General features: G+C 42.7%; 1 protein-coding gene across 1 annotated transcript in view; it reads right to left on the bottom strand.

Annotated features, from left to right (window-relative positions):
- Positions 1–1092: 1092 nt before the first annotated feature.
- The window catches only part of LOC104126998 (24-hydroxycholesterol 7-alpha-hydroxylase), a 25152-nt gene continuing 13175 nt past the window's right edge, over positions 1093–13069 (bottom strand). Inside the window, exons 6-12 of the mRNA XM_009639617.1 lie at positions 12266–12364; positions 10262–10352; positions 9189–9322; positions 8223–8318; positions 6466–6554; positions 2520–2607; positions 1093–1164 (exon numbers count right to left, since the gene is read on the bottom strand). Of these exons, the coding sequence (XP_009637912.1) occupies positions 1093–1164; positions 2520–2607; positions 6466–6554; positions 8223–8318; positions 9189–9322; positions 10262–10352; positions 12266–12364 (669 nt within the window). The remainder of the gene's footprint in view (positions 1165–2519; positions 2608–6465; positions 6555–8222; positions 8319–9188; positions 9323–10261; positions 10353–12265; positions 12365–13069) is intronic.

Genomic DNA, 13069 nt, shown 5'->3' with positions numbered 1-13069 from the left:
TTGTTGAAAGTCCATTTGTGTTTTTTTGCAAATCCTTCTAAAATGATGAATAATCTTTACTTAAAAGACTAAAAATACATGCCAGCTATTATCGTATATGAAATCTGACAGCAGTTAAAGTGTTGGTATCTGAACTTACTTGACAGCTTCTTTGAACAACTTTTACTAGGTAGTCTTTATAGGATTAAATATTTTTAGATTTGTGCAATTTGTTCTATAAGCCAGTCATGTTAAAGGGAAAGCAAAAATGTTCTAGAGAGTAGACAACCAGTCTAATGAATAGCAACAGCTTTTCCTGCAATCACTTTTCATTGCAAGTCAAACATCATGATCAAACTTCCATTGCATATTCATGCACGGACTGATTCTGAATCCTGTGGAGCAAATAAAGCTCAGTAGCAATTTTAGGTGCTCCAGTGGAACAAGACCCCAGTGTTTCCCGTGCTTGCAATTTTTCCATTACAAATGCATTTTATTTGTAAGGAGTTGGCACTGATTGTAGGCAGAACAGGCCAGATCTTCACCTACCTTCGCAGGCAGTGATACATAAGTCACACTAGTTTATCGTGGCTGCAGAAAAGATCTGGTGGTCTTTGCTCAGCACCATCCTGTATTTTGTGCACACCAGCACCAGGGAGCTGTACGGAGTCACCACAAGGCACCACTTTGGCCTTGGTTTGAAGAGACCTGCAGGAAGCAGTGACCTGGCCCAAGGGACCAGCTCTTCCTCTTGTTTCCAGCACAACTTCCATGCAGGATTTCCAAACACAACAGCTTTTTGTCCCAAATGTCTGGTTGGTGTGTTTAGTACAACAGATTTGCAAATTCTGTGAATAATTGGCCTACAAATTATGAATGCAGCAGGAGAGCTTGATTTTTAAATACTAGGAGGTAGGCAATCAGGTGAGGAGCATGGATACGACTATACTGGTATGGCATACCACAACGCAGAGTATGTACAGCATTTAAAGTTGAAATTAAGAACTGTTAAGGCAGAGAACCTATCTGAAGATGTAGGGCAGGAAAGCAGCTCAGTGGTCCACCTGGCCAGGGGTGGCTCGCAGGGGAAGGTCAGTTAGTGCGGGGCCGCTTTCATTCCCGGCATTTATACCGGACCCGGAATGGTGCCATGGGTTGCTGTGTCCCCACCAAATGTAAGGGGCTCTGCAAAAAGAAGAAAATCAGTAGAAACATTTAAGTTAGAATCATAGAATCATTTAGGTTGGAAAAGACCTTTAAGATCATCAAGCCCAACCATTTCCCTAACCCTGCCATCCCACCACTAGACCATGGCCCTAAGCACCGCGTCTGCCCGGCTTTTAAATCCCTCCAGGGATGGGGACTCGACCACTCCCCTGGGCAGCCCCTTCCAGTGCTCGACAACCCTTCCGGTGAAAAAATTTTTCCTAATGTTCAACCTAAACCTGCCCTGGCGCAAGTTAATTCAGCCAATGGAATTGTCATTGTGCTTTAATATGAAGATATAAACATATTATTGCAGCTTTGGTCTTAGAGGACCAAGACGAAATACTGAGAGTATTCCCTGGCTTTGCTGAAGCCACTGAGTAGGGCCTTCATGATTACTTTTTATTCCTCTCACTCTGACAGAGGATGACATGAAACTCGAATGGTTTTGAATATCTTCACCAGCATAATTGTTTGCGCATGCAGACCCAAGTTACAATCAACTTCAGCGAGAGCTGACGTGGCAATACACCATCAGCCAGGAAGAGGCAACCTTCCTCCATATTCCGGGTGGACTTTCTACTGCTGCTTGAGACCAACATCTCACGTTCTTCAAGTTGAGCAGGGGAATTAAGTTCTCCCGGCTTCCAACTTCCAGCCTAAAGGGCAATCATACAAAGCCCATGCTACTCCAAACTTCTCCCTTTTCTCCTTGGCCGTTTAGCTATAGGGCACATTTGTCACGTGTAGGCTGTGACAGGCAGACATGCTGACTTTGCAGCGGCCCGCGTTTGTGGGGAACAAGGATTTCTGCAAGGTGGAAAGGACACGGTGCAAATGGGGAAGGAAATGGCTGCTGAGAGTGGAGACCGTGCCACTCTCCCTTAATGGCAAAACCTTTCTGTGTCACAGTCACTCCTGCAGTCTTACCCTAAACATTTCTCTTCCACCACTGAATATGTAGTGGAAGAGCACTGCGAGTGCTGCAGCTGATCTCTTATCTTTAAAGTATTAATAATCCAGTTCCATATTCATTGGTTTTGTGAATGGCAGAAAGCAATTATAAAATCTCTTGTAATGTTTAGGCAATGATGGGAAAAAATACTCTCGTAGATGCCGCCTCGTGTAGACAGCGCAGCCCCACTGACATTGCTGGAGTTACTCTGGGTTTTCTGAGTTAAAATGAAGACTGAGTTATTCATTACATGCTTTAACACTCCTCTCAACATTTTGCTTCATTATACATAACCACATAGAGCATGGTTGTTCAGCTGAACGCGATGAATGAAGGATATAAAGACGTGGAATGCTATACGAATGCATGGATCTTTTACCTCCTTTGGTACTGCATCCAAAAGCACAAATTCATATTTGTATAGGAATAACAGAACGAACAACTGGATTTCCATGATAGCAAACCACCTGCAGGAAAAGGGAGGAAAGTGTTGGCCATCCAGCCTGACCGTGTGCTATCATCAGATAAGAAACAGGGTATCTTTGACACATTGTACATTCCATGCTTTAGTTCTGCCTGAAGGTTTATCTTCAGAAGGAAAATGTGCTGTAGCTTTGTTCAGCTTCGTTACTGAGCGAAGAACACGAATGTAGCAGCTGCCCCTTCTTTCCGCTGAAACGTTAGACCGACAGCATCCCTCCGACACCCTATTTTAAAACAGCCCCTTATCTTTATGTTTTTTTTCCACTGGGTAAACATTTATGTTCTTCTAACGCTTGCTGACTTGAAATAACTTCATAGGAGCGAGAAGACAGTCAAATATAGAAAAGGCTATATGACTAATTGTGCTATATAAAGTTATATAATACAGCTGGGAGCCTGATGACATCAGAGGAGCTGTGACAGCAGGAGATATTATTTAATGCGTCAGCATTAGAATGCAGTACGAGACCCAAGGGCATGATCTTTTTCCTGTAACACTCTCAGAAAGGTCTGTCTTAGTCAGTCTGGAGAAGATTTCCGATAACTGCAGGTGAACTCCCCATGGCTATTATTTTTTAATGTTGATATGTACAGGAGCTTTATGCATTTGGGCACTAGCATGCATCTATGCCAGGCCATGGGATTTCTCACCTGCAGAATTTAGACATAAGTCTTAAGTACCTACTTAAAACAGTACTGCTGCCTTGCTCTTCTACACAGTTTATTTTCCATTATCTGAGAGATGCTGGAAAATGTGGATACAACAGCTCTTGGGGAATTCACTGGGGAGAAGGCCACGTGACCGCACATGGCGGCAGCCTGGATTTGGCCCGGCGGGTGCGAAGAGGAAGCTAATAAGCCCCATGAGACCCAAGCTAACTCCTGCAGAGCCATCCAGATCTGCGCGTGGAGTCGCCCCGTGCTCCAGAATGGGAGGATGCTTGTTTGTTTTGGCCTAGCTTCAGACCCAAATTATCTCTATGATTTTGCATTGGAATTACCTTGAGATAGGGAGCTTGTGGTGACCTTGAGCTTGGGGCAATGCAGTGCAGAGACATTTCAATGGGAATTAGCTCAGGGCAGGCAGGACCCGCAAGCCCAAATTCCAGCACTGTACGAAGGCGGGCTCCTTACACTCGCTGCACTGTTTGCACGGTGTGGCCCTGGGCCCTGGTGCTTGAGGTCCTGCCTCTGAGCCATCCTCACTGCTTTGGCATGGATGTACCGTGATGCAGCCAAACACCAAAATGCCTCTAGGTTGCCCTGAAAGTGGAAATGCTGCATTTACAGAGGGCTGCCATTGAAACACAAGCACAGCTGGATGCGGGCTGACCAGCTCTGACACCTCTGTACCCACGGCAGGGTTCATCTGCAATCTGGCTGAGCGGCAATGGATACAACCGATAACTGACTCCAGGGCTTCACAGAATCACAGAATGGCAGGCGTTGGAAGGGACCTCGGGAGATCATCCAGTCCAAACCCCCTGGCTAAAGCAGGGTCACCCAGAGCGGGGTGCACAGGACATCATTCAGGCATGGTTTGAATATCTCCAGAGAAGGAGACTCCACAACCCCCCTGGGCAGCTTGTGCCAGGGCTCTGTTACCCTCAAAGTAAAGAAGTTCTTCCCACTGTTAGATCTCAAAGTGCTTTTCCCAACAGGCTGCTGCTGTTATGCTGATGCTGAGACACAAGGATGATAAGAAAGACATGTGTCCAGGGGTGGCCAGAGGGACAGTCCAGGAGGGAAAGGCAGGACTGCAGAGTCCCACTGCCACCTCCTCTCCCACGGCACATTGTACTGAGCAGAAGCCACGAGCTTTCTGGCAGCTAAATGCCCCTTAGTTCCCATCTGTCTTTCATATTCATGACTGAGTTCTAGAGCAGTTTTCCAGTAAAAACTCTGAGTCACTGATGCCTTCCCCTTCCATGTAGTGACAAGGGGGGTTGACAAATATGTGCTTTCTGAAATCTTGCCCCCCAGTGCACTGCTACGTACTGGTGCCGTGCTGGAACCCAGGAACCCAGCTTTGGATTGAGGTCCTGCAGCAAATGGAGTCTGCGAATGAAATCATGGCCATTGTGCTGAAGGGTTTACAATGTCAGTGTAAGATCAGAGACCGCAGAAGGAGCCATGCAAGACAAGCAGTCACACAGGCAACAGTCACCTGGTCAGACAAAAGTAGCTTCACTGCCATCAGGGTTTTCTTGTAGATAAAAAAGAAGATGGCTCAGAAATTTGCTTTGTAGGAGCTCTTCCCATGTCAGTTTGCTAGAATATTTGACAAGTAAGTTATTTTCTAGCTTTCAGTTTGATTAAATTAGCTTTTAATTTCATGATGAACTTTTGCAATGGAGAAATTAAATGTTTCATACATTTCATATATAAATGCCAGTACCAAATGAAATGAAATGAAATGGAATGAAAATGCACCTTAAACTCGAAACATCATTGTTTCATTCAGTCATACCAAGGAAATCTGCAACTGGGATCTAGATACATCCCTTAATTTCATTTCCTTTCTTCCAAGACCACCACATCATTCTTTCAGAATTATTGCTGAAGAGCATGAAGGTGTGTGTTACCACATGGATTGCTAAAGGGTTTGGAAGGACTTTTTGTCTCTCAGCAAGAAAAAGATTCTCCATCCATTGTCTATGTAGAAATGTTATCATTTTCTTTCTAGCCACAAACTTATTTTAAAGATATTATCAGAGTCCAGAGAGCAGCCTGAACAAAGAAATATGTCAGTATATATAAACAAGCAGCTTTCAGAAACATTGTTTTGCAGCTTGTCCTGTACCTGCGGATGCCTCTTGTGAATTCTGCTGTCGCCCTTGCTGGGAATGAGGCTGTGCTCATATTTAGCTCAGGAATATGGCACAGGTCACAGAGGTACAGCAGTGAGTGAGCACTTTCCCCTGGCAAACCTAAATGGTGAAGGCAGTTTTATTAATTTTCTTTATGTCTTTAATACCTTCATAACATTTATCTGATAGTCATGTCCAGCTTGCTATAGGGTGCAGATTCAAGAATCCAGATCCTCTGCAACACCTTCTGGATTCCTCACTCCACCTGGGAGGGACTCTTTAGTTAAACTGACTAGTTTTAAGGATTCTTGGTTACTTGCTTCTCAGAGGAGACCAGGTTTTGAAGGCAGAGAATTGAGCATAGAGATGTTTGAACACAGAAACGAGGAGCAGCTGGCTCCCTGGGACTTGTTCCAGGAAGAGGGACAGCAGAGAAAACAGCAGAAGGAATGCAGGAAGCATCGAGGCTGGCATTGCTGGAGGAGTGAAGAGAGACAGGATCTGCAATTTAAGCCATCATACAATTGCGTGGGCCTTAATGCAAAGACAAGATTTAAACAGAGAGGAGACAGTTAAAGACATTTGAGGACTAGGAAAGATGTCAATGGCATCACAGAAGATGGAAAGAGAGTCTCAGACCAGAGAAATGTTCTCTAGGGTAGTTTGGAACTGGTTTACGGCAACCTGAGAGCCTGTGCCTGCACACTGGCATGTTTGTAAGTGGAACGACTCTCCCTTGATGAAAAGGTGCCTCAGCAGCAGCAGAGCTAGGCTGACTTTCCTCCCGGGGGGATATCCCTTGATAAGCTAGTCTCAGGTTCTGCTTGTACATCGTGACTTAACCTGTCTTTTCCAGGAATGAAACCACTTTCAAATCAGTTTAAACAAGGTCCAGATAATACTGAACATTAGGGGACTGACAAAGAGCAAAGCAACGAAAACACTTTATCTCCAAGTGTAAGAAGAGCCCAGTTCAAGAGAGTTGTTCTCTGCAGGGTTTGGGAATAAATAAACCCCAGCTGTTTCACTGACCTTCCTGGACACTGATGCTTCCCTCCTCCGAATGCCACAAAGCTGTCCAAGAAAGCATTCTTCTCTAAATTTGCCTCTTTCCAACGATCCTGTGGGAAGAAACTTTTTTTTTTCCAAATCAGCCTTATATAAATAAAGCTTAACTTTATTTCTGCAGGCTAAAAATGACCTTGGACAGCTAATCCTCAATACAAAGTTGCGCTAATGCCATTTTTTGCATTCAACCTGTTACTGTTAGAGCCTGGATTCAAAAGTCAGCACCAACTCAGGGAAAGAAATGAGGGTCCCATACGAAACATACTTAGTGCTGGAGAGGTTTTCAAAATCACCTGGAAAGCATTCTTCCTATACCTGCCCATTTTTCTAAATCCTGCATCTTGAGCTATTGAAATGCCTATAAGAATGTGACCTTCTCCTTTTAAATATATGCACATTCAAAGCAAATGTTCAACCAGTACCCTCCCCTCAGCCACAAAACTATCACGGCACAGAAACGGCTCATGCATGTCTTACACTCAAACCATCTAAGGCACTGCTCACAGATAAATGGAAGGTGAATGAGCTGTCACACGAGAGAAGGGCAAGGATCGCACAGCCCCGTTCTCAGGTGCAAGCCAGCATGTGAGAAAATGAACTCCTCTCAACAAAACAGCCTCTCTGTACCCAGAGGGCTCCTTGTTCCATCCTGAGTTGCTCTAAGAGAAAAGGAACAACACAAGGAGCAAAGCAATACTGGCTAAGGTTTGGGTGGGTGACACTGACAGAAGGAAATCTCTTGAATGCTGGGTGACAAACTATACCAGCCTCCAGCAACTCAGTGCAACTCTACCAAGGCCTTATGTAGCAGCCTGTCAAGTTTATGGTGGCTAACTCCTCTGATGAAGCTGTCCTAGAGAAGATGCAATCTTGTGTTTGTTTATTTTGGATGTTTTTCAGCTTGGGCTGTTTAGAGCTTTCTGTAGAGGAAACCTGTTAACATGAAAATCCAATAAAAGCAAGAAAGGCAATACCATTTGGAATGGCAATGTCCAAGGGCTACTCACCTATGCCTCATGAAAAAAGGGTGAGTTTCTAATAAACAAGCTAGCTTGCTGTTTAGAAAATAAAATTACTAAAGAAAAAAGCTGCTGCATCAAGGTTTCTGCTTAGGGTTTCAAACAGGAAGGAAATTTTATGAGGGATTTCAAATTGCTGAAGAGTGTGCTAGAAGGGAAGTTTTGTTTAAATCACTTCTTGATGTATTTCTATAAAAAAGACAAACCATTCTATAGCGGATGGTGCTAAAAAGAGCAGTTACAAGCCTGCCCACACAGCCACGTGGAGTGGAATAATAATCAAGAAACTCTAGATGAGCTACTGAATTAGCAGAGCTAATACCCACCAGAAATCATCTGACTGGAAAGACCAATGAGCCTGGGTAAATACGTGGAGATGAGCTATACAGACAGATGCCAGGGAGAGGAGAGGACTTGGAGTTAAGTTCAACAGGGAAATCAGTGGGGTCTTTCCATGGTGGGCTTTTGATCAAGATCAAAGTGATATACAGTAGTACCACATTATTTGGAATATATAACTGAACTTTAAGGCCTTGCTTATTCCTACAGGCTCCTCCTCTTTGTGCACATCTTCCCTGCATACAAGGCCATCCTCCAGACAATGGGGAATACCCAACTTTAAGCCAATTTGTCCACGTGCTTTTGTTGTGAAATAAGAGGAGAAAAGACAGAAAAATACCCACATTAAGAGTGACAACTTACAGGTTTGAACATTTCTGGGTCAGGAAAATATTTTGGATTCCTGTGCAACCAATACGGCGACAACATCAGCATGTCACCTGCAGGGATGGTGAAATTCTGAAAAGAACGAAAAACTCTAAGAAAACAGAAAATCACGGGTTCAACTCACAAAACAGTCCCTCCTTAGTACTTCTCTTCCATCAGCAGAAGGTCCTAACAGAGGACAAGTGAAGGTGGTAAAGCCACGGTGGGCGTATCACAGGTTTGAAGCTGCTTCTTGCTGTTGCCCTTTTTTTCCTGTAAGAAAGACCTAAACAGTGGAGAATGTGGAAAGACTATTTTTGTTCTCATTTGTTTTTTCAGGTATAGAAAGGGTAGAAACCTTATTGCTGTCTTTCCCACTTCTTGATGTACTGTGTGAACTGGTATTTTTTTTCCAAATCTTTTGTTAAGCACTTCCTTCAAAACAGAAAGAAATTCATAGAAAGACTTATCTGACAATAGACCTTTATGGGACTGGAGTAATTTCTTAAATGGGCATGAGTGCTGATTCCTTAAGAGAGAGTGGTTTTGTCCCAAACTTGTATTTGTTAGATTCCTGAACACTTGCCCTTCCCCTCTAAATGGCACTGAAGACAACAAACAGAAAAGAAGGAGTTTTATCAGTAACTAAATCGTGGTGCCTTTCTACTGTATTTGTTGTGTCTGATAACTATTTCATGTGCCACCACCACAGTAGATCCAGCTCAATTCAATTTAATTCAAATTCAATTCAAAACTGAAAGTAAGACTATGAGCAAAAGAAGCAAAACCACTCTTAAATTAATAACGATTAAAATAACAATGATGAATAAATCTGTTAAACATTAAACTAAGCAGAAGTTATATGTGAGATTGTGGAATATCTCTACTATTTGAATTTTAAGGCCACTTTCCAGACAGCATCCTTTGGGGGAAAAAAAAAGAAAGAAAAAAAAAGAAACTTACCTGAATTCTTATTGGGTTTACCACTTTCTTGGTAATTGCACCTGGAGACCTCAGCCGTATGGCTTCCAAAGTGCACCATTTAATAAAAGGGAGCTTCCTAAAGTCCTCTTCAGAGACTTCTATTTTATCTTTACCTATTGTGGCATGAGAAGGACTCTGTAAAAATCAGATTTCATGCTTGTTTTGATACATGCTGACATGTCTTGCTTTAAACCTTCTGATAGAATACCTCAAGATTTTAAGACCTTGTTTACACCCAGAAATTTTCTTTAGCTTTCAAGGTAAATAAATGGACCAAAATCAGCACAATTTTAAAAAAGCCACTGAGGATAATTTAATAACTCTAAGGTAGCTGTAGGCATTCCCCAGAAGAGGCCAAACAAAGGTCATCTTGGAAGTTAAGAGTCCCTGGACTCTTTCAGTGGTTCGGTAGGCACCAAGACAAGCAGTCAAGGCTGAGCTCTTGGGCTATGTTAACACTAGCAAACAAAACCAGGGCCAGGAGAAAGGCTTAAGCACTGGCTTGGGATTATACTTATTCGTTAATTATTGACATGTTCCTTGATGTGGTTTTGACACGTGTCAACTAAAAGTCTTCCATGAAAGTCTCAGCCTTCCTTGGGGGGTTTCATGCTGGACAAATGGGCCTCAGATGAGAGCAAAGAGAACAGTTCCTGGCCTGTTTTTCCACAGAATAGCTGTAACTCTGGTGGACATCACACCATGAAAAGCAGCTGAATTGAAAAAACCTCATCTGACCCTATGAGAGATGCATGAAAAAAAGCACAGGACTGGTTAATATAAATCTAGGTCTAAAATGATAGGTGTGGAATGAAGAGACAAACACATACGGTTCTTTTTCTACCTTCTTTTGCTAACATCAGAGGTGGTTTTGCTTAAACATATGTCTTGAGCATATGCCGAGTAAAGAACTCAGAGCTGGACCCTACATTATCAGTAGAACCCTCAGCAGCAGCATTCATTATTCCCAGCCATTGACCATTGGCCATGTGCTCGGCCAACACAGAATAAATCATTTCTCAGTTCCAGAAGGACATGATCGGATTTATTACCTGCTTTGCCAAAAACTGAAGCAAGGTCTTCCATGATTTTCTTGTAAATGGAAGGATAAGAGAGTATGAAAACAAGGGTCCAGAACGCAATCTAAACAGAGATGAAAGTACTTTAACTCAGGACTATGGAAGAGAATTGCAGTATCTTTGTAGGAAATCACAGAGGCAGGTGAAAACATTTGCACTTTTTTGGATGTGCCTGTTGTAGTTGGGACGCACAGGGAGCTGTGCTTCCAGGGTAAATCCACATCTAAGGGCTCAGGTCCTGGGAGATTAGGTCTAGTCATCTGCTGTGTACTTTTCTGCAGTGAACATTACATAGCTTTGGCTTTGAGCTTTGAAACACAGAATCCTTTCTTTAATTTCAAATAACTAGGTGTTAAAATGAATTACTAAATCATTGTGTGTGATTAGATTTAGCTGCACAAATGGCAGAAAAATTAAATAGTAAATTCCTACTAAAATTAGCAGAAATGAGGTGAAATAATTTGCAGGGCACTGCCACAGCGGATCACACTGAAACGGGCAGGAAAAGTTTTAATTAACAGCAAAACAAGCAGTAGTATATCCCCTTTAGAAATAATTTGCTAACTGATTATGCAATGAAGTTGAAAATCAAGAAATTTAGGAAAGGAGAAAAGCCTCTTAAGTAGGATGAAAGCAGAAGGGCTCGCAGCACTGCCAGGAGTCTCCCTCCTCTTGCTGAGCTAGCAGGAGGTGCAGTCTGCACGCAGATCTGGTCGCGGGCCATCTGTGCTGGTGAGGGATGAGAACCGTTACTGTTATTTCCCAAATAGCCCCACGTGGATGCAGCCCTCCTTCTGCAAAACCAATCCAGTGGCTTAGTTTTCTTGTACAGCACTTGGACGCCGTGGCTTCACTCCATGGGCTGAAGAGGGATAACTGAATTGTTTCAGATAAAAAGGTTTAACGTGCTTGTAAAAAAACCCCATGGAAGGTGAAAGGCCTTTGTGCATCAGTCCAGTCACCAGAACAGCGGTTGTGACTATTCTGAGAAACAATGAAATATCTGTATGTCTATTTACAGCTGAATATTACAGAAGTAAGCAATGATAGTGCTGTGGAAGGAATGTCGGTTATCCTGATAACAGACAGCAGGCCATGCCTCTCCCTTATACCAACACGTGAATCCACAGAAACCTCACTGAAATGGATGAAATTCCTTTAGGGTAAATTGTAGTAATATCCAATCTACAAGCCCCACGGATATATCCACTAGGAGTACATATAAAAATAATCCGCTATCATTTTTTCCTAAATCACATCTGTGACAGACATAACCGTGCTGGAAAGAGCTTAGTAGTCATGGTAAATAAAGGATGTTTGTGCTGCTATGGATTTTTCATCTGAGAAATTCTTATAAATGTCTTGGGTCAGCCTCAGTTGTGTTAGATATATTGGGCTTGTTAGCATACATACATCTGTATCATTAATCTGTCAAATCTGTTTCTAACATAGACAAAACTTAAGTGGCAGTAGAATCAAACTGTTGCTTTTCTTCCCCTGTGGCAGCACTGGCACTTGTACAGTGCCCCCCCCCCCCCCAAAGCAAAAGAGCCAAACTCACTCAAGGATTTACACACAGATGCAGTTACTCTATATTACGCTGTTGATATTCTTTACAATTGATAACACCAGGCTATTTACAATAGAGTCTCTACTATAATGCAGCCACAGAGTTTCAAAATAGAGTTAAATGCTCTTCACAGCTTAAGACCGTGATCTTAATAGCTATGAGACACATGTTCCTGAAATCTTATGATAGGGGACATAATAATTTAGGAAAAACACGAGAAGAGCTTTTCTTGTCATTGCTTCTGTGACACTGCAGCCTGGGTATATTTGTAGTGCTTGCATGTGGGCGTGATAATCCCTTCTTTGGAATACACACAGCGTGCGTGACCTCTGGTTCCAAGTCTGCTTCCCAAATGCAGGCTTTTGAACAGGACAGAGAGAAGGTGTTTCTCCAGCTGATGTACTTACAGGGACAGCATTTGCTTGGGAAGCCCAGAGCATTAGGAGACCGTAATTGGGAGCTAGATGTTTTCCTTGCAAGTTATCCAGGAGATGTTGCAGCAGCGTCTGTTATAAACAAAAGATAATAATGTGTATTTCCAAAAATGTATTAAAATCAAGTTTAGGGTGGGGCTTACTAGAATTGAAGGATATAACGTAAGACTAGTTTATCAAATAGAAGTAATGTTAGTTATGGGTGGGTGGGGCTTACTAGAATTGAAGGATATAACGTTTATCAAATAGAAGTAATGTTAGTTATGGGGTTTTTGCAGCCACAAAGTAGAGCTGACAGCTGTTAAGAGAAAGTGAGACTCACCCATAGGCAGAGGGCCAGAAGAAGCCAGCTCACCACATGAATCCCTACTGAATACTTGCACTGCCCTCCATTTTCTTAAAGATTTTAGGGGATTTGGTTCCCTCGCTCCCCATTGTTGCTTGTATGTGGAAGAAAGAAAAAAGAAATCTCTATTCTTTTTTAACTCCTGCTCTACTTCTCTAAAGAGCCTGAAAATGGGACTGAACAAGTTGTATGAATGGAAATGAAGAAAATGTTCTCTCTGTTCCTGCCAAAAAGGTGCTTGTTATGAAGAGATGGTCCAATATATCAGCAAGCTCCCTAGTTCCAGGTGCTCTCTTAGTGACCTGACCAGTGACTTCAAAGGCTTGATAGTCTTTGAAACTGTAGCAACTGTGTAATGTTCTAGGATCAGCTTTTGTTTGTAGTATTTCCTTAAATACCGGGCAACATGCTTTCAAGGCAAAGCTTCCTGT

Source organism: Egretta garzetta, unplaced genomic scaffold (assembly GCF_000687185.1).
Source record: "Egretta garzetta isolate BGI_Z169 unplaced genomic scaffold, ASM68718v1 scaffold235, whole genome shotgun sequence".
In the NCBI taxonomy this organism is placed as follows: domain Eukaryota; kingdom Metazoa; phylum Chordata; class Aves; order Pelecaniformes; family Ardeidae; genus Egretta; species Egretta garzetta.
Note: the sequence above shows the minus strand (reverse complement) of the source record. Positions and strands in the feature narration are given on the sequence as shown.